The sequence below is a fragment of the Equus quagga genome, chromosome 20 (assembly GCF_021613505.1).
Source record: "Equus quagga isolate Etosha38 chromosome 20, UCLA_HA_Equagga_1.0, whole genome shotgun sequence".
Lineage (NCBI taxonomy): Eukaryota > Metazoa > Chordata > Mammalia > Perissodactyla > Equidae > Equus > Equus quagga.
In genome coordinates this window covers 10,370,458-10,395,566 of record NC_060286.1, presented here as the reverse complement: position 1 = coordinate 10,395,566, position 25,109 = coordinate 10,370,458, and the positions used below count along the sequence as shown (strand labels likewise).

At 38.9% G+C, this 25,109-nt stretch overlaps 1 protein-coding gene across 3 annotated transcripts; it reads right to left on the bottom strand.

Annotated features, from left to right (window-relative positions):
- Positions 1–247: 247 nt before the first annotated feature.
- Positions 248–24,899, bottom strand: LOC124230923 (zinc finger and BTB domain-containing protein 1). Of its 3 annotated transcripts, XM_046647471.1 has the most exons (3): positions 24,203–24,289; positions 8,839–10,754; positions 248–1,804 (listed from the first exon to the last, which is right to left on the bottom strand). In XM_046647471.1, the coding sequence occupies exons 2-3, from the start codon at positions 10,734–10,736 to the stop codon at positions 1,768–1,770; spliced, it is 1,935 nt and encodes a 644-aa protein (XP_046503427.1). In that variant the 5' UTR covers positions 10,737–10,754; positions 24,203–24,289; the 3' UTR covers positions 248–1,767. The 3 variants fall into 3 exon arrangements, with proteins under 3 accessions (XP_046503427.1, XP_046503426.1, XP_046503424.1); XM_046647470.1 differs by lacking the exons at positions 248–1,804; positions 24,203–24,289 and adding an exon at positions 24,844–24,899 and having other exon boundaries at positions 7,557–10,754; XM_046647468.1 differs by lacking the exon at positions 248–1,804 and having other exon boundaries at positions 7,557–10,754.
- Between the last annotated feature and the right edge of the window lie 210 nt (positions 24,900–25,109).

Sequence of the window (25,109 nt, the reverse complement as noted above, 5' to 3'; positions counted from 1 at the left end):
TCCATTTTTTACTAATATACAGAAAATAATCACATTATAGAATGCATTTATATCACTCAATTATTGTAATTTATTACATTTGTAGTTTAGTACAGTCAAAATTTAAGCCATATTTCTTTTGTAAATCGAATTCCACCACCAGTCAATCAAAAATTATGTGTTGAGTCTCTACTATATTATCTGGAACCTTTAATTATTGATAATATTCTTTTATCTTTTCTGTTTCCTATTTGTTAGCAGTCTGCAGTCCTATAGGCTTCCTCATGCTTCCAAAAGAAATTACCTATAGTTCTTTTTTAGAGTTTAACACTTCTCTAGGCTAGTTTTATTTCTCTTAAAGTAGTTGAATTCATATGAAGTCTTTAGTGGATTTCTCTTCTCCCTTCTCACCCCTATACCTACTATCACATTCTAATGAACTCTTTCTCTGATTTTTTTGTTAGTCTAATTATTTGAATATTCAAGTTATCATCCTGCTTTATAGCTAAACTTTAAATGACTTAACTTCTGCATATACTATTATAAAGTATACTCTTAAGTTAGATCTCTTTGTGCAAATCCTTATTAAAACATTTGAAGAAATAGGCATAAAAACAAAATAAGCATTTCTGAAAATATATAACATCTTGATATTGCACAAGAAACAATAATAAGGAATTGGGTACACACTTAACCAAAAGTAAAACTACAAGTATATTCACAATAAGGAAATAATAAGGCTGTAAGGTCCATATGGTTAAGAATGTGTGTATGAGCATATATGTATGTATATATAAAAAAAAGTATTTGTAGCTAGGTTAAAAGCTCACCAAACATTCCATTTCCCCATGAAAGGTTTTAAAACATGTTAACCATTGTTTCATTCAATACTTAGTTGAATTTTATCTTGAAATTTGAAAGCTGAGAAGCATGGTATTTTACATTAATATCAAGAATAAATGTTTAACGGAAACTCATTCTGCCTTAGTAGGTTATATTGCTAACTTAAGAAAATAATCTGTCTTAAGATACATTCTTTTTGGTTGTCTGTGATTTGTGAAAATGTACCACTATTAAAGTAATACCACTTCTGTTTTTCCTTCAAGTTAACAGACTTAAAAGCGATCTTCATTAATATTAATAATCAAGTTTGTGACTGGTATACACAGTGAAAAAGGAGGAAGGGCAAATGTTACATAACAGTGAGTAATAACTAGATTATCTTTTCTTGTTAAAATGTTAGTCTTGCATTTTTTTCTCTGTACCCACATCTCTTATTTATACTCCTAAACTACAGATTTTGGGGTGTAATTTTTTAAATTGTCTAACTACATTTCATAATATGTAAACTGTAATTCAGATTATTTTAAGTTTAGAATTATATATGTGTTTACACAGATATGTGACTATCTCTCTTTAAATATATTTATAGTAGCCTAGCAAGCCCTTTTATTTTAGAAGGGACCCTTGACGATAATTAGGATATAAAGTTTCATTTTAGTGTAGCTTTAACCACTGATGTCGTATGAATATTCTAGTTACTTTTCTTTAGCAGATTTTCCACAAATACTAGGAGAGTCACCATGAATCAATTTTGTCACAAAGTGATTCCAAAGTGGTCTTTACTGAGTTTTCTTGGATCCTTGTAACTGGAACTTTTGGGGTTGATGAGGTTTGTCAGGAAGACAGAAAAGATGGTGTCACTTCAGATCTGATATTCCTGGGTCTGGACTTAAAGATTATCTGCTGAAGATTGATTCTTCCCCATGTCCTCTCCAAATTCAGATCTCACTTCTCCAGAAGTTTAGAAGGCCCTATTTCACCACTGCCACACAGAAAAAAACAAAACTCAAGAAAAATAATATTACAAGTTGACTGCTCTACAAGATACAACATAATTCTTAGGTCAGAATTTCATGGCTTTTGGCACCAGGCCAGCACACTGTTAACAGAACAAAGAATGGGAACAAAAGCATAGTTCCTAGAACTTAAATTTATTTAATTTCTTCTCCAGTGTAACTCATTGTACCCTTCAAATATAAGATGTCTTATTACTAATATAATTCTCCAGCTGTAGGGACACCTTTTTTTTTTTTCTTGCATGACCTGAGCTGGAATGAGTAGGGCACATAAATAAGTAACATAAAGACAATAGGTCAGCCAGGTAGAGGAAAATAAGAAGGAAGGAAGGAGTTAAGAAGTGTTTTCCTTGAAATAAAATAATTTTACACTGTACTTTAACTTGTTAATGGCAAATCTCTGATTGAAAAATAGTTCAAATTTAAAAGCTCATGTTCTTTTTTACTGAGTGACTTCAGTCATCAAGCTAACATTTTCTTCAAATATTAAGTGTTGTATTTTCTGCAAATGAAAATAAAGTTCACACATGCGTGCATACCCATACATGGAGGAGGAGTTTTCCTCGAATTCCTAAGTTCATAAGTCTCTTAACCTGCCCCAGTGATTCTGGGTAGAATTATATTTTTTGCAGCATTGCTTTGCCCTAATTTTTTAAAAGAGAGATTGCCTCCTCTAAAATATTTTTTCCCCACATCAGGGAACACATAAGCATTTGAAAGAAAAGATGACTTTCATAATCTGGATGCTTAGAATTATGTTTCTGTCGTCTAAAAATGAGCTCTGCTGAGTTCTAATTGGTATAAGCAGTTGGTTTAAGGAGGATAAAAACAACGCAGCAGCTTTTTAAACAAAGCTCAACTGGAGGCTTCATAGGCTGTCTACCTAATTCTCTTCCTTTCTCGAATAGGTAATACCCAGTTATGCAAATTTTCACATAAAATTATTAATATTCCTGACTCTGAAATGAAATCATGTCTTTTACATCTTTGTCGTCCTTTGGCCCTAGAGTTTCCTGTGACCTGTACTTATTACAGTGGTGATTAGTACATTGATAATTCAATTCAGAGCCAAGTACTGAATTGTAATCTTCACACCATCTTTTTTGTCAGCAAATGAGTAAGATAATGAGAAATTATAATGAGTTCCTGCCCCCTAGTGATCTGCGGTGGTTTTGATAGAAAGGATGAACAATTCTGTCACAACTAATGGACCTCAATGATTTTGTTCTCTTGAATATATTAAGGGAACAACATAATGGGATTTAAACTTCTTAGTACTAAAGTCAACTAAGCATGTGTATATAATTATGTAAGTAGTATTAACTTGGTTCAAAATTAGCATGAATTTACAAGCTGCTATTGTCATTTAGTTAATATTTACATTTATCAATACTCACAGACACAAACATTCCAAATCTTTGCATTTTTGCCTCTTGCTAGGGTATACGTTTCTAAGTAGCTAAATTTCATCTGGTTTTAGTATGAGACTACCCATGTTACCAAATAATATGTCCTTGAGTTTGATAGACGGCAATGGAAGTGGGCCACCCAAGTGATAATATAGACATTTTGCATGGAATCTCACCATCTTATTCTTCTATTCTCACTTAAAAAATAACATTTGCAGATGGCAGAGAGATCGTTAAAGTAGTAGATTTAACATAATTTTAGAAATCAGGCAATAGATGCATAAAGTTAAAATCAGATTAGATTGGGAGGAGAATTTTTTCACTTAAACCATTAAATGAAGTATTCATTTTTTTAAAGTTTGCTGTTAGGTTAGGGTGGATATACAGCTGTCATGTCCTGAAATTATCTTTCATTTCTTTTACAAGCAAGACTGTCTTTATAAGTTTACACTAGAAATCCATATATGTTTTTGGTAAATTGAATTATAGATGGCTAGAAGAACCAACTTTTGTTTTAGGCAGACTTAGATTGCTCTATAAACTTTAATTGAATCAATCACAATATGATAATTAGCAATTTTGTTTTGTTTGTTTAGCCAAAGAAAGGGAAAATTTCTTATCCACGTCATCTGTTAAGGCAAAAAAGAGGAAACGGGCTATTCTGGGGTCCTGAATTTTCTTGGGACTATTTTCAAATGATCTAAGTTATTCAGCTTATCAGTCTGATAACCAATAAAAGGAAATGGTGATTGGTGGGAGAGATTAAAACATAAAGGTCAGGAATAGGGAAAACAGATGGGGAAAAAGTCACAGAGGTAGAAATATGGAAGTTGAATTCAAATGAATTTTTAACTGAGCACCTATAAAGGGCCCCAAAAAGTGGCTGACAATACCACTAAATGTTTTAAGTTTAAACAAATGAAATTAAAACATCAGTATTTAGTATTTATTTCTAAAACATCATTCTGAATAACCCATTCAAATAAGTTTTGTTTTCGACTGATATATTTTCACATTATTCAACATGTTCATTAGGGACCCACTGTTACCAGCCACCTTACCAGGCACCGCAGATGACAGATGATGAACAAAGAGCACAGAGTCTCACAGGAACTTTATCACATGTTCCTGGGATGAAAAGGCCCTTCTTTGTACTTCTTGGTAGGTGAAGTATGTAGCTTGGTGGTTAAGTACAGAATGCAGAAACCAGGAAGGTCTAGGTTCAAATTCCAACTCTAGTATTTAGCTTCTGTATGTTCTTGGGTAAAATACTCAGTCTCTCTGAACCTCAGTCCCCCATCTGGAAAATTATAATGATACTTACCTCATAAGGCTGTGAGGATTAATTAAAACTACCTATGTACAGCACTTAGCAGAGCATAAAGAGTGCTAGCTAAATGGATGCTGGGATTATTGAGAGTCCTAGATGTATGGATGATGGGTTTCCAAATCTGGGTTGCAGCTTCAAGGTCTTAACACCAAATATAACTCTATTTGCTTCAGCTCCTTGGCGTTCATCCTGTCACTCCCAGTCTACTGCATTTCAGGGATCAAGGAGGTGGGAGACATTCCACAAGGATATGTTCCCAAAAGCTTTTTGGTACCCCAGAATCCTAGGCATTGTTAATGCTAGGGTTCCTGCAGAACACTGGCATTTATCACGAGAAGCATCTGTTACAGAGGTGGGGGTGGTGAGGAAAGAAGAGGAACTGATCAAAGTAGATTAATGGCAAAAAAATAAAAAAGAATTTTAATTTAAACTCATGCAACCCGTTTAAAATTAAGAAATATGCCGAATTTCTTTATTCTCAACTATAAGTGTACATACACATTTGGGTTTTTTCTTTGGGTTGGTACTGATTTAGCTTTTTATTAACAATGACAAGTTTTATGTTTAATTTAACTGTTACATTGATTCTTTGGGGGGTTTTCCAGAGATCTATTAAGTATGGAAGTTCCTTAACTAGTGATATAGAGGAGCAAATATTATTTAACTGGGGGGAAAGTTGCCAACCACTCCCAGACTCTCTTCCCACTTTTTTAGAATATAAAAGTTGGTATATTATCTCAAGTATTTAGGGATATCTTTGGCATGTTCTTAAAATTATTCATTAGGCATTCTATAGCTCTAATTGAATTATTTAAATCTATTCAAATTACTTCAATCTCTACTCCTCTCACCTAGAAAATTTCAAATTTTTTTTATTCAACTTTTATATCTTGTTCATATTTTTGTTCTCAACTACAGTACTTAAATATGATTTTTTATGTCAGTCTATTATTTTTCCTTTTAATTGGTCCTCTGACTCCCCCAGGAAACTCTGTCCTTATTTTAATTCTTTTCCTTTTATAACTAGCCCCTGGAGTCCTTATATTCTTTCTTCTAATTTTTGTTCTTACTCAAACTTCCCACATTAAACATTAGCCGTATACCATTTTACTCATATGAGTCATTTCTCTGAATATTTTTACTTTAAAAATATGGGAGAGATTAAGACAAACTTCTGAGTCCTAATCCACTGCCACCTTCGTTGTGCTTTATTAATCTCTGAGATCCTTAGTCCTGTTTACTAAAGAAAAATAAACATCTGAGTTGCGTTGCACTGTAATTGGTGGCAAGCTTGTTAGGCACTGACTCCGTTCTTCTAGAATTTCTTGCTGGAGAAAAGGCCCTTTAAGCAAGACTGTTTGTGAGACAGAAAGAGAAACAAGATTCCACATATATCTATCTAGATTTTCCTTTCATTTTTAGATTTGGAGTCTAATCACATAAGTTATAAAGGCAGGAGGAGCAGGCAGCTTCCACAACCTTGATTCACTGCCTTCACAGCACTGGAGGGCACGAGGCAAGAATAAGGGCTTACAGCTCTGTAGCTGCACCCCAGCAGCGGGGGGTGCGGAGAGGGGAATGGGAGGATACTTGGCTGGAGAGAGGTGTTGCCTATTTTTCATCCCCCCTACTTCTAAAAGTCAAGTAGCCTTTAAAGGAACTCTTTGCCTTAATAATGAAAATTGCACATTATACTTAAAGCCTGTGCTGCCCTGTAGCTAGTTCCAAAACAAAACAAAGGTGTGTGTCCTGTGTAACTTGAAACTGGGAGAAAACATCATCATGAGGTGTAGTTTGTGAAACTATAAACATCTCAGTTATGTAAAATTAGATTATGTTTAATGTTTATATATTTGCTTGCTAACTGTTGGCTGTTACTACATGTCAAAACACTAAAGTAAACCCCCTTTCCTAACGGAATAGACAACCCTTTTTTGCAGAGTGGTAGTATTTAGAAAGAACCCTGTTCTTTACGGTGGGAAAGCCATTGGAATAGATTTTGATGAGACTCATGGAAAAAAGTGATCCCACAGAAAATTATGTCCACTAAGATACTATGTAAACAGTTTAGAAATCTGGTTTGAGTTTCTCGCTTTACACTACTCTCTGACAGTCTCTAGGCTTGTTACAGAACTTTTATCAGGTTCCTACCAGTAATGATATACCATGTTTCATTTTAAGTTGCATTTCAGATTTAATTACTTTATAAGCTATTGTATCCAAGACTAAGATGAATCATTTTCCCTGCTTTTTCTGCTATGTGGCTTTTTAAAAAATTCCTGATTTCTCATTTATCTTCTTGTGTATTTCCCCCATCTCTACTTCCCATTATTTTAATACTGCCTGACTTCCGTACTATTCCTATTCTTACTTAACACCTCAATGTATCCCCACAAATCTCTGAGCTCATACCATGCTCTAATACTTCTCTTTCAACTAAGTCTGTGCTAGTCAATATGTCTCTCAATTCTCTTGGCAACCTGTTCTTTTATGCAAATTGTATACAAAAATATGACTTGCATATCTTAAAAATCTGATGTAAACAAAAAGAGCAATGCTGTTAAATTACTGTTCATATCACAAAATTATACTTTTAAATATAGGAGTTATTTAAAATCCCTTTCATTATGAGAAGGGTATTACAATGCAAGTAATTCACGTTAAAAGGCATTCTATTCAATAGACGTGTTTATTGGTGAGCCAGTTTTGCCAGTGTTTTAATTCACATGTAATTCATGTAGACCCTGTATCAGCAACAACTAATACTACTTTAACTAAAAAATGATAAATTATTTCCATTTATATCCTCTGTGATTATTTTATAGTCCTCAAATTTTGCAGTCCTTTACAGAAAAAAATAATAAAGCATGGTGATAAACTGCAATTTGCCATAACACATTTTCTCCAAATCTTAGATAGTATAAAACACAAAGACTTTTTTTTGCACACTCTGCTTTTATAGAACAACCAGATCTGTAATTGATTTCTTTATTTTATTAGATTTATCAATATACATGGCAGCTTTCTCAAATCTCAAGTTCCAAAAGTATGTGATTTTAAAGGTGAAAAATCATTTTCCTTTAGATGTCATATTCCTAGAGAGCTATTAAAGTCTATTTATAAACAAAAATAATTGATAAACTAACACACTTTAGAAATCAGAATATTTTAAATTATTTTAAATGAATACAAGATATGTCTTTTTAATTAACTATCATAGTTAAATTTAATATCACAAAACAAAATGACTTGTCCCCACTAACTTCTCAAGTGAGGTAAAGTCATTGGGTTTTACACTTAATATAAGTTTTAAATGTGATTATTAAATGATAATATTTTATCAATTATAGGAAATATTCATTTATAGGAATTTCCTTAGGTCCATCAATCTTTTTAGGCCAAGTTTGAGCCCATGTCAACCTTCAAGGTTAGATTCAGTACATCTAACCTACCTAATAAACTTGTCGATTGAAGAATATGAATTTCATTGATAAGAAGGGGGAATAAACAGTGTTTATTAAATCACTGTTCAATGTACAAAAAGAAAAAAAGCTGAAAGTGAATGGGATAGTTTCCAATAACTAACTACTTGATTTTTTTTTTTAATTTAAACAGGAATGGCCAATGATGCTGGGTTTAAAATTTCACAGAATAACTTTAAAAAAAAAAAAAAACACATAGAAATAGTGACGTCATCACCTTATTGATAAAAAACTAAAGTTTAATAGTCATTGAAGGGGTAACAACCACTTATAGTCTACATTTAAAAGTAATTTTAATCATAGCTAAAACAAACTAAAAACAAAGAATTCTATTAAGAAATAACAAAAATGATAAACATTTAATAACACCTAAATTGTAGATACTTAAGATCCTAAACAAAAATATTAAAGATAAAAGGGCCTTGAAATTTTTTTCCAACAATTCATCTTATAAAATCAATTTCTAAATAGCTCATATCCTTTGCTTTGGTGTTTTGTCTGCTATCAACTAAACATTAGTACAGTAGAAAATCACTTAGGTTCTTTTCAAATGCTTGGCATTATAATGTGATCTCATATCTTTCCTCAAATTAAATTTTGCTCCACATATTCCACATGTATACAGATGAACATCCATGTGCTGTTCCAACTGTTCATTATTTGGGAATATCTGAAAGCAGACCTGGCATATAGTCTCACCAGCAGATAAATGAGAAATCATATGCCGTACATGGTCATGTTTTCTGAAGTTGCCTTGATCACAAATGGAACAGACATACCTGGCCATGCCTTTGTGCATATCATTGTGCAGTCGCAACTGACGTTCTCTTAAAAACTGCTTTCCGCATGTCTGACAAACAAACTGTTTTTCCTTAGTATGAACAGTATAGTGTTCTCTTAAGTGACACCGCTGATAAAATCCTTTTCCACACAGATTACAAAAATGCTTTCGTCTGTGATCTCTTTCATTTTCTTCCAAGATGGCACTCTTAAACATATCTTGGTCTAAGCAGCTAGACATATGTTCAACCACTAGATTTTCAGTTTCAAAACGCTGGCCACAGTTAGGACATCGAAAAGGACAGGCAGAATGTTTAAATAACTGCTTTTTTTGGATACTGTTTATCTGGAAATGACTGTCCCTAAAATCGTCCAACATTTCAACAAACATATCTCTTATTTCAGACTGCTCATCAGGATTCTCTTCCATGTCCATTTTCTCTTCAGTATTTCCTAAGCCATTCATCGTCAGATCTTGGGGTTCTCCACATCTCTGAGCATGTTCCTGAAGTTGTCTCCCCTTAACAAGTATTTGTCCACATTTACCACATGCACAGATATTTTCAATATGTTTGGCTAAGTAATGAGATGACAGGTCCTCCTCAGTTATTGTGAGTCCACACAGCTCACAAGATGCATTTTCAGTATCCTCTTGCACTGGACTGCTGTTGTTAGGGGGCCTCAGGTTTTCTAAACCACCTCTCTCATCAGCATTTATCGACATCCGAGGTTTTAGAGTTTTCCTACCACTTTTTTTAATACTGACATCTTCTTCAACATAATATCTGTAAAACGGCTCTTCAGGCTCATCTTCTAATTCATCGTTGTCAGTGGATTCATTACAGTCTTTATCCGTAACTTTAATAATGTTAAAGTCTTTCAGTTCATCTGTAGGAATATCTTCTGGCTCCATCTTGATAATGATTCTCTTCCTCTCAGCAGCTCTGCTTTTTTCTTCACTGGCCAGCTCAGACTCCACCGTGCTACTTTTTCGGCTTCCAGTGGTAGAAGTTGAATCATCAGCAGCCTGGCTTGTGTCTCCTCTGTATTTGTCCGTCTGTGCAGAAAATGTTTTAGAAGAATCCTTTTCACCAAATTCAGCTTTGATATTACTGTCTTTTCCATCTCTAATATCTACTATTCTGTGATAGGACCTTGTGTTTTGGTATGAATGTCTGTTAGTACAGGTTAGCACATGCTCATCTAATAATTTTTCACAGCTAAAGCCAAATCCACAACTATCACAGGTAAAACTCCGTCCAAAGCGTCGTGATACACGTTCTTTTGGAGTAGACAATTTGGACACAGAACTTTTTTTACATACATCAAATAGTGGTTCAGGAAAATTACCTAATTGTAAAGACTCTTCATCAGGCTCTCTATTATGTGGTGTATTTACTGTTGAACTTGGTTCTGCACACCACCTATTGGCTTCATTACCATTTCTAGCCACAGTGTCTTCATACATTCTTACCCCAAATATCATTTTGCTGTTCTGTTTGCTAGAAGCAGAAGATGAACACTTCGAACTAGAACAGTCTGCATCCTGTATGTCCTCTAAGCAGTCGGGAACATTGTACAGCTGCAGGTAGTTCATTGCCACTTTAAACTGCTCAAAACTGGAGGGAGCTGTCATAATTTTTCCTAAATACATAAATTGCAAAATGAGATCAAAACACTCAGCACTAATTTTCATGTTGCTGAGATTCAGTTGTGCAGTACTGTGCTGATGGTTCATGAAAAACATTCTAAAATAGGAGCTACAAGCAGCTAAAACTGCTTTGTGTGCTTGAAAGTAAATGTCATCAATTGCAATACAACAGTCACAGAGAAAACCCCACTCCCTTTGGTTGTTTAGCTGCTGAAGGACGTAGCTGCTGTGGCTGGGCTTTGCCATCTTCTATTAATTAGAGACCTATGTAAAACAAAAATATTAAAGTCAGACAAGATATCAGAAAAGCACTTGAAAAAAAGAATAATTTTGATCATGATTTGTGACTATTGTGATTTTGCTATTACAATCAAGGTATGAGGAGCTTTTCATTCTAACGTAGCAAAACTCAGTAATATATACTTGAGTCATTTTTTAAATTTGAAGATGAAGACACCCAGCCATTTAAACTTCTCATTTGATTTTAAGAAATACAAGCAAAAACCATCATTTTGGTTTCATTACAACTCTTGGGGGAAAAATGTATACTAAATTTGAAAGAAAAAAAGACACTAGTTTAAAAGTGCAAGAAGGATACAAACAATGAAAGTAAATAAAATAGCAACCTAAATTGAAAGTTAGTAACTAGATTGCAGAGTATTAAAAACTTCTTAGATGATTGATATAAAGGAATTTTTTTCATTTAAGTGTGCTGAAGGTATTTTGCTTGTGTTAAAAAAGAGTTCTTATTTTTAGATATACGTACTGACATATTTATAGATGAAATGATATACCTAAAATATGCTTGAAAATAATCCAGTGTGATGGGTGTGGGAGCTATAGATTGGCCATGTGTTGATAGCTATTGAACCTGAGAGGCAGGTACAGTTCAATTTTTGAATATTTCCATAGAAAAAATTCTATTTAAAAACCTTATTAGGTTATATGGAAATGGCACCAAGCAAATAGGTTTGATCAATGCTTTCTCTTTTCTTGATGATCGGAGCAGTAATTCTGTCGAGTCAGAATATCTGTCTTATGTCGCTCGGCATGCACTATGGGTGTAAAGGAGCAGCAGGTCTACTTGACAAGGAGGTATCTAGCTTTAGACTGCGAATTTTCCTTCATTTTTTGTTTAAGAAAAGTATACAAAATAACACATGCTCATTGCAAAAAATTCCAACATAAAAGTACACAGAATAAAAACACACCTTAGGTCACATACCTCTTCTGAGAGGTAACCTCTGCAAACAGTCGGGATTTTCCATCTTCAGATCTGTTTCTATGTATACATACAGAGTCAACAGATACTGAGTACCTGCTATGCGCCAGGCATGTAGTTTTGCTTTTGGTGTGTGTGTGTGTGTGTGTGTGTGTGTGTTTTTTTTTTTTTTTTACCTAAATGGTATCATACTATATATACCTTTTTGCAACTAGTTGTCTTCACTTAACAACATATGGTAGACACCATAAGTATTTTTAAAGTAGGGAGTTGAGTTTGGATAAAGGAGAATGGAGAGGAAAATATTAAAAGCAGCAGAAGTCCTATCTATTATATTACAAAGCAAAACTACGATCCAATTTTTGCCTCAGTTTTTAATCTGTATACATAAAACTTCAGAATCTATCTTCTACTTAAAAACAAGCCCCTACACAATTTGAACATAAAAAGAATATTTAACAAGCTGTTCAGAGGAATAAAATGTTCACTCTTCAGTCCCCAAACCCTTCAATCCCTGTAGTAGTAATTAAGAGAGGATCTAAATTTATTTACTGCCACTTGTTTTTTCTCTCTTCACCACAAATCACGTGCGGATCACATACCCTTTTCCCCCACTACCTAAAGACCCATCCTGCCTCCTCTTCCTGCCTAACGACAAAGAGCTGCATAGCCAGGAGTGTGTGTCTGGTGAAATGAAGGTGGCTTATAATGAGACCTACTGCCTTCTTAAAATTGCAACCACTGTACCTTTTCTGTAAGCCAGATCAAGTACTTCAAGTAGGTACAATATGTCAACCTTTTGTAACTCAGATATCTGTTCCAAAACTGTGAGGAATCATGTTCAGTACGTACCTAAATACAAAAAGCAATGTATGCACCAAGATGCTCATGTGTTATTTATAGTTTGAAATGACTGGTAATAAGGGAGTTGTAAGTAAACCAAGGTAAATCCACTCCCTAAAATTCACTGTCATGTGGCCTTTAAAAATTATACTTATGAATGAAGACTATAGAAGAAAATGAGAAAAGTTTCAGGATGGAAACCCGCAAACAGAAGATATAAAATTGTTACATTTACAATTATATAAAACAAATCCAAACAACAACAAAAGCGTATTCAAAGGGTTGAAAAAGGAAAAAAAAACCCCAAACCCACACAAGCCCTTTTTATATAGGATGAGATTTCTAGGCCTATCATCATACTGTAGGATTCAGAGAATAAAAAGAGGCAAAGGGATAGATATTATCTCAAACAATTTTTTCTAGCAATAAGAGTTGTTCAAAAATGAAACAAACTCATTCAGAGGATAATGAACGCCCTGTATGGAGGCAGGGATGAAACGTTGTGAGCACAGCATGGCACAGGGAAAAGGGCGCAGGCTCTGGGTCAGGCGACCTGAGTTCCAATCTAGCTCTGCCACCTTGGGTAACTTGTTTATCCTCATTGACCCCAAGTTTCCTGAACTGTCAAAGTGTTCAAACATGAGGATTCACAGATGCAATGTGTAAAATGTATATAGGGCTTGGCATGTGACAATTAACGGAAGTAAAAGTGGCAGTTGCAGTGCTGGTGATGCTTTTTTTTTTCTTTTTCTTTTTGAGGAAGATTAGCTCTGAGCTAACTGCTGCCAGTACTCCTCTTTTCGCTGAGGAAGACTGGCCCTGAGCTAACATCCATGCCCATCTTCCTCTACTTTCTATGTGGGACGCCTACCACAACATGGCTTGCCAAGTGGTGCCATGTCTGCACCCGGGATCCGAACCAGCGAACCCCGGGCCGCCTAAGCAGAAGGTGCGCACTTAACCGCTGCGTCACCGGGCCGGCCCCTGGTGATGCTTATTTAAGCATCAGGAGGTAAGTTTGATTAGATAACCTTAAAGTTTCCTTCCAAATAGGAGCCCAACAGTATGAAAGCCAGCCGTTAATCTGTAAAAACATTCAGGTTTTAAATATCCTGTGCTTGAAATAATGACATAAAGAGACTAAAAGTTCCAAGGACCCTTCTAATCTAAATGAAAAGTAGTTTTATGGTCAACAACCAAAATTAACGCAACTACACAGAAGACCCACATGATAAGCACCTCTGTAGCTATAGTCACAATTCAATTAAATTAGTGAAAACGTATACATTCTGTGTTAACACAAACAAAACACTAAAACAAATAAGAGCATCAATAGCATTTTAATGCACACTTATTAATTCAACAAATATTTATCAAGTATTTGGTGTACCAGGCATTGTATAAAGTACAGAGAATCAGCAATAGCACAGGTGTTCTGTGATCTCAAGGATATATGGTTGAGGAGAATTTTGACTTGTACTCTGTCTAAAATTAATGCTAACACTACAGCTTCCAGGCTGACCTAGATCTTTGGTTTCATCAGTGTTATTATGCAAATGTCCGAGTTGTGAGTAAAACTGAATTTAGCCAGAGGAACTTTTAATAGCAATCATTCACACATTAGAATCAGCAACTTTGTTCTTGTTACACCTCATTCAGAAAAGCTTTAAGAAGGCTTAAAAACACCAAAAGAAAAAGGGCAGAAAGTGGAGTCAGGGGTGAGGGCTCTAAATCCCTGTGAGATTTTTAGGTTGTTATCTCTTGAGAATAAATATGTGTGTGTGTGTGTGTGTGAGGAAGGTTGGTCCTGAACTAACATCTGTTGCCAATCTTACTCTTTTTGCTGGAGGAAGGTTGTCGCTGAGCTAACGTCTGTGACAATCTTCCTCTATTTGATGTGGGATGCCTCCACAGCATGGCTTGACTAGTGGTGCTAGGTCTGCTCCTGGGATCTGAACCTGCAAACCCCGGGGCCGCTGAAGTAGAGTGCACAAACTTAACCACTACACCACCAGGCCGGCCCGAGAATAATTTTTGCATTAAAATTTTTATAATTAATTTCATTTTTATTAAACAATAATTTCACCCAAATTCCAAAAGAAGTTTCCAATTTTTCAATATCCTTAATGTACTCAAAAAACTTAGTGAACTTTATTATAGTAAAGCTTGTAAAGAATTTTAAATAAAAGGATTGCTGTATTTCAACTGTCCTTGTTTTTATACCTGAAATCTGTGATTGCTCTTGTTGGTGTCACTAGATGCATCACTGGCAGAGCAAGTTTATTACAGCTGGAAGTCAAGGGTGGGGCTGAGAGCAGAAACTTCAAGTGTGAGCCAAAGCCCAGGGTTCTCCTGAGGCTGGAAGGACAGCCAGTGTGCATGTGGCTCTCTAGCAAGAACATGCAGTTAGGTGATGCAAAAAATTCTACACTGGATTTTTTAAATTTTAGTTTGAAAGTTTACCAGCTCATCTCAAATTCAAAAGCAGCCACCAAGCACCTTAAGCATATTAAGTAATTTAGATATTCATCAACTTTTAGAGCTTAGAGAGATCTAATCTAGTCCAACATTCTTATTTATAGAAGAAAGGCAAAGATCTAGGGCTGCTAACAACATATCAAGGGTATAGTTAACTGTGGTAGAGTAGGTACTAAGACTCCTGACCACAGACAGGTATTAACAACTTGGTACTACACCGTGTGCCCTTCTACAAAGAACACTCAACAAGGACTGGGCCTGGGTCCTTAATATCGAAAGGGTTTCCTGGCAGGCACTCTCACACAAGTGACCACTCCTACCTGCACTCTCTGTAATGTGCTTGTATCTGTATATGTGCATCTAGTCTTACTCAGTAGACATGCTCCCTAAATTATGCTGTGTAAGCTATTTCAGTAAATTTCTCACTGACATAGTAAGATTTCAGAAATACTTCTCCTTCATTACGAAATCTCTTAAGTTGGAAAAAACAGTTTTGCTGGAAGTTTCTTTTGCCCTAGTCCCAGTCAAATGATAATTTAAGGGTCTATAAATAAGCATATAAAGTGAATGAAGAAGTAACTTAAAGGAATTTTCAAGTGACTTCTGTAAGGCAAATAACCACCCTCTAAATTTTGTCATAGACTTGCATTACCACCCAGGCCCCTGAGGACGATTTGCATGGTCTCAGTGAGTCTGCAGCAGAGCCTAGCATTACACTGTCAATTCAGCATCCCAATCTCTGAACTACTAACAATTACCTCTGGATCCCAAAAGACATATAAGTGTATATATATTTATTTCCTCATACCTATTTCTATGTCTTTTATGATTGAATCGATGTATATGGATTTGAGGGTTATAAACTATCTCTTTTTTTTTTTGGTGAGGGAGATTGGCCCTGAGCTAACATCTGTGCCAATCTTCCTCTATTTCGTATGTGGGACACCAGCACAGCATGGCTTGATGAGTGGCGTGTAGGTCTGTGCCTGGGATCTGAACCCATGAACCCCAGGCTGCCAAAGTGGAACGTGCAAACTTAACTGCTATGCCACCGGGCCAGCCCCTAGACTATCTTTTTAAGAGTGTGAAATGTAAGGAAAAGATTCTCTCCTGTTTATAAATCAGAGTATCATAATGTATTGAATACCTACATGTTCCTGACACCACATCAAGTATTAAGGGAGGTAGAGAAGGATGGTATACAGTAGAGCTAATTACATATGAGGGGTTAAATTTTAAGCCAAGAAACAATTTGAGAATAATTAAGTACTAAATTTTATTGAATAAAGTTCAGCAAGAGTTTAGAAAAAGAAAAGCATGAATTGTACTAGAACTGTAGGCTTTAGGAAGGAGGTAGGATTTGAGTGAAGCATCGATGAATGAATAGGATAAAGAAAAAGCAAGGGGAAAGGCATTTCAGGTATCTGTATAGGTATGTGTGTAAACAATTGGGGAGGGGCACATAGCAGCATAAACAAAAGCTTGGGAAGGTAATGGGAGGAAAGGTAGATTCGCTTTACTGGGTTGGGAATGAAGGTAAGGCAAATGACAGCTGTAATATGAACAACAATGATACGAATAACTACCATTTGTTAAGCCTTACTTTCAATGTGCCAGGCTCTAGTCTAATATCTCACATATGTATTATATATACACACACATATGTATACGTGTAAATATGTATATCATTTTATCATTTAATCCTCATAGCAAGCCCTACAAAGTAGGTACTGGATGTTAAGTACCTTAACATTTAAAAGACCCATTTTCCAGATAATAAAACAGAGGCACAGGGTGTTGTATAAACTTCCTAAGGCCACAGAGGACTTGGTGGGATTAGAACACAAGCAATATGACTCCAGAGCCTGAGATCACGACCTTAATGATTTTGCCACCTATAAAAATAAGGTAACCTTGGCAACCTTCTTTCCTAGAATACTATTTCCCAGGGTATACGGTCCAATTTCTAAATTTAATTAAATTCTTTGGGTTTTCTCCTTGAAATTTCCAGAAAGAACCAGTTATAGAGGCTCCTAAAGATAAAAGTTTTCACTTCAAGGCACTTAATGACAGACATGATCAAGTTTAGAAAATTTTATTCACTTTTTAGAACAGGCATTCTGGCTAGTTATTAGACTGCAAATTCAGCACTTAGTACAGGAAGTTCTGAAATTATAATTAGGTTATGTTCCAAAACTTTATTTTTAAGTTAGTTATTTGGAACTTGAAACACATATTCCCATAGAAACAATGCTATAAATGGTGGCTAACACCCTAAAGTCTGTAAAAACCCTCTTGGAGCTGTACAAGGTCCTCACAGTGCTCTAGTATCACTTGTGTCATCAGCACTAACAGAGCTACTGTGCAGCAATGCCTGCTACACTGAACTCAAGGTCAGGGACGAGGCTTAATGGCCTTGGTGTTCCCTGTGCCTAGCACACTCTTCCCACGTAGTTGGCACTTAATGCATGCTTATTAAATCCAAGTGTTAAAGAAGAGAAGACAGATCTGACTACCAGCTCTACCACTTATTTGGCTACTAGGAAACTTCCTTACCTCAGCCTGCCTTTCTCTTCTGCAAAATAGAGAAAATCATACTCCTCCTAGGACTCTCATATAGAGATGACGAATGTTCCTCTGTCTTTTAATCTGAACACAACATTTCTTAAATATTGTCATCATTGTGAACATAATTCATAGAATTTTACTAAGTGGTCAAGTTCAACCTGATGATTTATAGACGAGAAAACAAACTGAGGCCCTGAGAAGTTAAGTGATATGCTCAAGGTCACATTTAGTTTTAGTGGCTGACAGTCTCCTCAATCCTGGTCCAGGGCTCCTGCCACTATTCTAACTGCAGCCCCTAGGGCTGGCTACTTTCTCCTCTGCATCAGTTGTTTTGCTGAAATATAGGAGCTGTTCATATTAGCAAGGGTTGTTTGCACCTACACAATATGGCCTGAGACTGTTAGGCTTCTGGAGATTGTGGTTTGTCAGTTGGTTAGTACTCTTCTGTCTCCTTGCTTGTCAGGCCAACAGCTGTCACTTCTGAAAGGTGTACTGATCTCCTGTTGCCCACCATTTCAATGTTACGGGTTATGAAATTAAACAACTCATCAAAACTGAATCTATATAAATAATTTCCTGTGAGGACCTAGGGATGTGTTCTATGAGTAGGGTAAGGTTTTAATTCTTGCACTGTTTCATTTATTTTAATTGTTTATAGGCAACAAATTGTCTTACTCTTTTGCGTTAGCCCAGGGCACTGGATAGCTGAGGTTGCCAACCAAATAACTTCTGAATAAGTGAGGTCGGTCTGTAGTTCAGTTGCATTATGGGTCTAGGAAACGAATTCATCCACACAGAAGGCAAAGGGAACATAGTGGCTTCTGAAATATTCCTCTGTCCCTCTGGGAGTAGAGGAGGAAAAGTATTTAATCCAACGTCTCTACATCTTGATGTGTTTCTCCTAGAGGCAACAATGGCATCTTCTGACCACCAGAGGGCACTGTGTGAACAGCAGGCTTATCGGCAAAACCCAGCTTCACCAGGAAGTCCCTTTTTGCACGTGGCATTCGCTTTCTTAGGGTTCATTTTGTGGAACTTCTATCTATTCCAAAGTACTCACTCTCTGACTTTGTCTGGGACCCACGTAAAGCTCTTCCTCCCCCTGTATTCTGGCACTGCCATTTGCTATCACCCAGGCTACTTGGGAGGCACCTGGGACTTCTCCCCCATAATTAACTATCAAGTCTTGTTAATTTTCTCACTGCATGTGTCTCAAATCTGTCTCTCTATTCCATCCCTACTTTTCCTGCCTCACCCCCCGGCCTCTATCATTCACTCCCGAGTTATTAAAACAGGCTCCTTGACTGGTCCCTCAAATCCATCCTTCATCCTCAGACAATTCATAAAGAACAAAAATCAGACCATGTCATTCTCCCACTTAAATCCTTCTGTGGTTCTGCTCACATATCCTCAGGCTAAAGGACAAACTCCTTAGCAAGGCGTACAAAGCCCTCCGTGCCCACCCATCTAGTCTTATGTTTGGCTACTTCCTGCTTTAGACTTCACGTTCAAGAACGTAAAACTCCTCACTACTCCCTGCCCCGTTATACTTCATGTATTTCTTAGTCATGATGACTGGTTCTTCTGTCTGAACCTCTTACATATCATTTAAGAATCAGTTTATCACCTCCTCCAGAAAGCTTTCTGTAACATCTTCCTCTCCCGCTATTTTAGGTTTTGATATTACTCTATCATCTTATTTTGCACTTATTACACTATATTTTAATCATCAAGAACAGCAACAGAGAGTAGGTGTTAAAGCACAGACTAAGCAGACCACCTGGGTTCAGATTCTGTCTCTGCCACTTATTAGACATGTGACCTTGATTAACCAGGTTGCTTAACCAATCTGTGCCTCAATTCTCTCATTTGAGAATGGGGATGGTAATCCTTCTGGCATTTAGGGTTATTGTAAGGCAGTGTCTGTCAGGAAGTAAGTGTTAAATAAGAATCAGCTACCACAGTTATCCACGTGTTGGTCTCCCCACTAGATTATGAGCAACTTGAAGACAAGGACTTTGGCTTGTTCGTTTCTCTGCAACATAATCAGTATTCAGGGGCCGACCCCGTGGCCGAGTGGTTAAGTTCACACGCTCTGCTGTGGCGGCCCAGGGTTTCACCAGTTCAGATCCTGGGCGCCGACATGGCACTGCTCATCAGGCCCATGCTAAGCACAACCAGAAGGACTACAATATACAACTATGTACTGGGGGGCTTTGGGAAGAAGGAAAAAAAAAAAAGATTGGCAACAGATGTTAGCTCAGGTGCCAATCTTTAAAAAAAATCAGTATTTAGTAAATGCTGCCGAATGAATAATTGGTGAGGCAGCTCTCTCTGATGATGGGAGGCACTACCCAGTTCCCTTCTTTCAGCAGATCCACACATATTTTAATTGTATTGTTTCCAATTTTGTAGCTCCAAGTTTTGATGTTTAATTCTAACCAAAATCCTGAAAACTTCACACTCTTATCTAATTAAGTCAATGAAACCAATAAAATGAGTATCATAAAAAGTGTGTTCATTCTAATAAGCTTAACTCCATTTTTAAGCCTTAAATCTATTTAACATTCTCCCTCATCCCAAAGCACCCAACCCAGCAAAAGCCTTCTTGCTTTCATATATGCTATTCCCTTCACTTAGAACCTCTTTGATGTCCAGCTCACTCTCCTCGGGGAGTTTTTTCTGATCCCAGGGTGAGGCAGATGCCTCTCTTCTGCGCTTCCAAAACAGCCTATACCTACGACTCTCTGGTGACAAATAACATATGATGCAAACTGGGTTGCTCTCTCTCACGGCACTCTCGGCAGGGATTATAATTACGTGGCTCCCCTGCTCTGCTGTAAGCTCCGTGAGATCAGGGCATGGTCTTAGTCATCAGTGTATCCCCTGAGCCTCTAATAGTTCCTGACATTTAGTTGACATATGATCAGTTTTTGAATGAATAAATGTCAAGGTAGGTAAGTTTTATTTTGCTTATCAATTTTTTGCATTATTTCAATCATGGCAATTTTTATACACATAGTGGTAAAAAACTTACAAAGCAATTTCCCATACACATACAAATGATACCTTGAGGTAGGTATGTGTATTATCCTCATTTTGTGAATGAGGAAACAGGTTTAGTGGTTGACACTCCAATGCTCATCATGTAAGTAGAAGATGGGACTCACACGCTGACTCTTGATTCAGAACCCTGAGTTTCAGTTTTCAGACACCAGACAACACTCTTTCTGGCAATGACTATTAACTGAAGTGTCCCTTTGAGACATTCTAAGCCTCCCAGAGTCACCCCATTTTCATACAGGCCCATTTTGCAGGCAGAATGCCCCAGCCCCTTCCTCATCTTCTCTTCCATCTGCTGACACCGGCTGCCATCAGAGCAAGTCCGCCCCCAATACTAAAGATTTAAAGTGAGGATGGAGCTCTTCTGTTATCTCTAACAAGGATTATGTGCATCTCCCGTAGACAACGAACGGAAAATCTAGTTAGTGATTTAATTCTCTTTAATTTTCTAATTTTACTTCAAAAATGATTTTAAACTCATAGCAGAGGAGTATAAAAAACACCCATGTCCCAACACCCTCAAATCACCAATGTTGTGATTAAACTTCCATGTACTATTTTGGGGCTTTGTTTTCAGAACATCAACTACATCACAGCTCAGTATTCTCGAATATTCCAGCTAAAGAATAAGAGTTTCTCAACTTTGACTAAGATCTCTTGTAGTTACTATACAAATGACTACACATGCCACAATATACTTACAAATCTATCTTAAGTATGTACCGTCTCCTTCTATGCCACATCTGAAAACTACAGTCATTAATCCCCTTCTTTCTTCTAATTTCCTTTCCTTGATGTTTGGCATGCTACCTCTGGACATGAATCAAGAGGAGCCCCTCATCCCATATCAGCACAGGGATATCATGGCAGTGGTCTTCATGGCAAGCATATCGACTCCTTCCCAATTATAAATTATGAAACTTTTGTTTTAATGAGTTTGGTCAGTATAAATCAACCCATCAGAGGCTGGACTAATACATTAAAAAAGTGTGAGAACTGGCCCACCAAGCTACAGTAAGTACTTCATAAGGACAAATCGAGAACAGCAGCCCTGTTCAACTCTCCCGTCTGTTACTTAATCATAGAGTTTTCAATCAGCCCAGTGCAAAACATTCCCTTTCCCTCTGCCCTCTACCCATCCTCACCGACCAGAGCGGTGCACAGAGGCCACGAGCCGCGAATCACCGCAGGCCATCCCCAGGCAGGGTGAGGCACACACAGCAGCACAGTTAGGATCAAATGTTGCCTTCTCGCGTTTTCAACAAGGAATTGACTGTTAACAGTGATTATCTCTGGGGAGTGGGAGTCAGAGCGACTTTCATTTTTGTACTTTATGTACTTCGGTATAGGGTGAACTTTTACAAAGAGCATGGGTTTCATAATAAAGTATTTCCATTGTGAGAAAAAACAGACATGAATCACTTTTAATTTGGTTTACATGAGAGGATAAAAATAAATAATTTCAGTATTTTATGGTAAGAGATACTATCACAATAGGAGAAAACATCCTATAGAGACCAAAGTGACCTCAAGCAGCTGTTTTTCAAATATACCTTGATTTTTTTGGGAAGACGACACATTGCAGCTTAAAAATAAAAATCTATGGAAATTTTTCTGCATTTTTATCCCAAGTGGTTTCCTCCTCTTTGGGCCAGAAGGTTAACAGCAGAGAGTTAGCACCTTTCCTGGCTGGAGGAGGAGAGGCCTGAAAGCAGGCCCTTCTTTTCTCCTGCACATTAGAATGGGAAATGGTGCTACAAGGAACACAAAGACACCCTTAAACAGCTCGATGAACTGTACCTTCCCCAGAGCCTGGCAAAAGAGGAAAAGGAGAAAACAGTACAAAAATTTAGCAGTGTTAAAGCGAAATCAAAACACAAGGTCAAGAGTGAGGGGCCGAGGCTCTGCTCGTGCCCTGCTAAGGTCCTCGTTAAATATGGTTTCTCTTTTCTCTGACAATGATGCACCAGAAGTAGGCCATCAGAGTGGGATGGGAAGAATAGAAAGGCTTCAGGAAAGACTGCTCAATCTGAGTTATTTTACACCGTGAAAATTTCGTCATAATGGAGAAATCTGCTTTTAAAATGAATCTAAGAGGTTAACTGAAGGCTCTATTGCAGACGATCTTTATTAATCTTTGGAAAAGCATTTCACCTCCATTATGCTTCAGTTTTCTCTGTTTAAGATGAGGAAGCCCCCATGTAGCTCCCAATAACTCCCTAGTTATTATTGAGACTTTTAGATATCCATCAAGTAATTCAAAAGGAAAGTTTCGAAGTTCTGATGGTCAGCCATCATTCAAGCGTCATCTTTTTGTATCCTAATTCTCCCCACTTCTCCCCATCATATCCATTTGCACTGACAAAATTTTATAGACTCTAATTTCTCCGTTTCAAAGGAGAAGGTGGTGATTGCTTTGAAGTTATCACGAGAACTGCATCCTTCACCAAATCTACTCCAGACTGCCTTGAACTTCAGCTCAAGAAACTGATTCTAAGTCGCCTTCAAAATGCCTGGGACCACTCCTTGGGTTCGAATGTCTAGGGGAAAATTGTTCCTGAAATAGTTTTCCTGCCGTGATACGTACTGTATGGAAATACACTTAAGCCAACGGAGAATCTGCACGAACCTACCACGCTGAAGCTCGATTTAGGAATATTATACTTACACACATACAAATGCCCTACTGTCCCCAGAAAACATCAAGGACTTTGATCAACATTTCCCTGACGCTCCCAATTTGGAAAATGTCATGTCAACCTTTCAGATCAGGCAGACGCGTTGCTTAGGTAGAAAGGGAGACTTGGAGGGTGGCTGAGCTCAGAACCAAGCCTACATATTTTAGCGGTAATGACGCCCGATCTATGTCCAACACATTTATCGACCACTAACAGAACTCCTAGTAAGCGCCCACCGCTGGAAGCGAAAGCACTTTCTTCCCAGGAAACAGAAGATCTTTTCCACTGAAAATTCCCAAACCCGAGACCCACCACTTTTTAATGAACAAAAAGCGTGTGTGCCGGCAAGAGGGGGTGGGAAAGAGCGTGGCAAGAATTTGCACGGCTCTTACGCCTCCTCCCTCGGAGCGCGCCCAAGTCTGCGGCCTCGGGCTCCGGGACACTTCCCCTCCCACCCGCCCAGGAGCCGCAGCTGTAAGTTGAGAGAAGCGGGCTCTGGGCACGTCAATCAACCGGGTCCTCCCGCCTCCCGTCTACACCTCCCCTCCCCCCTCAAAAAAATAAAGGCAGAGAAAGAAAGGGAAAAGAAGGTAACTAATTTGGGAACTAGTCTCCGCCGGGGCTTCGCCTCCGACCCAGGGAGGCCGCACGTCCCGGACCAGGCGCGCCGGCGGGCGGCGGGGTCGAGCGGGCGGCTCGGCAGCTGCCCGCCGCCGGGTCCTCGCAGCGCGTCCGCCGCGCTCCGGCTCCCCGCACGGGTCGGCGCCGCTCCGGCTCCGCACTCCGCCAGGCCCGCGGTCCGGCGCCCTCCGGCCCGGGCCAAAGTTGCGCAAATAGCCCCACAACTGGCAAATACTCACCGGCCGCAGCAGGAACCGGGGCTGCGGAGATTTTAGGGAGTTTAAGGCAAATCAGCCGCGGGAAAGGCGGGCGGAGGCGAAGGGGCCGTGAACTGCAGTGGCGGCGGCGCGCGGCGCTCGGGCTGGGCTGCGCGGAGAGGTTCTGGCTCTGCCAGGGACTGTGCTGCAACAAAGGACTTCCGCTGCCGCACAGCCGCGCCTGCCGCACCGCACTGAGCCGGCCCCGCTTACGCGGCGACTCCGGGTCTGCCCACCAGTTCGCTGCGGCGTCCGCCAGCCTTCCCCTCCCTTTCGCCCGCCCACCCACTCCGCCGCTGGCTGCTAGGGGCACCCGCGGTCGCCTGTTGTTGCAACAAGTTTCTGCGTCGGGCTCCGAGGAGGCTGGCGCAACCCGCACCGCGGGGGCCGGCGCGCCGGCGGCCTGACCACCCCTCTCGCCCCTCTCCCAAGGGTAGGCTTGGGACCTCCTCCTCCTCCTGTTTGCACAGCTGGTTAGGACTGGGCTCCTCCCGACTCCCCAAGGGCAGGATGCTGCTTTCCCACTCCGTCCAGACGTCAGACCCCTGCCCCGTAGGACCCAGCAGCTGGGCCCTCCCTCGCAGTGTACGTCCCTGGCGTTCTGGGGGCGCCGGCACCCTCACCCTGTCCCGTGCGCGGCCGGTTCGTCCACGATTGCCCATTCCCCGCGCTCCCCCCACTCTGCCTTCCATGGGCCTGTCCGCCTCTGGCCTTGAGTCACTTCCCCCGCCATGCCCCACCCCACCCCGCCCGCCTCCCCCCCCAGACTCCCGCGGCTCAGCTTCCTTGGCCCCGCGCCCTCAGCCCTCTCCCCGCGAACACGCGGGCGCATCCTTCCCTGCCCCCACCCCCGAACTGAGGGGGTGCCCATGCTTCTGCACACCCTGGG

What these genes read in the sequence shown, in the direction of transcription:
- LOC124230923 (XM_046647470.1), bottom strand. Translation starts at nt 10,736, where the DNA reads ATGGCAAAGCCCAGCCACAGCAGCTACGTCCTTCAGCAGCTAAACAAC.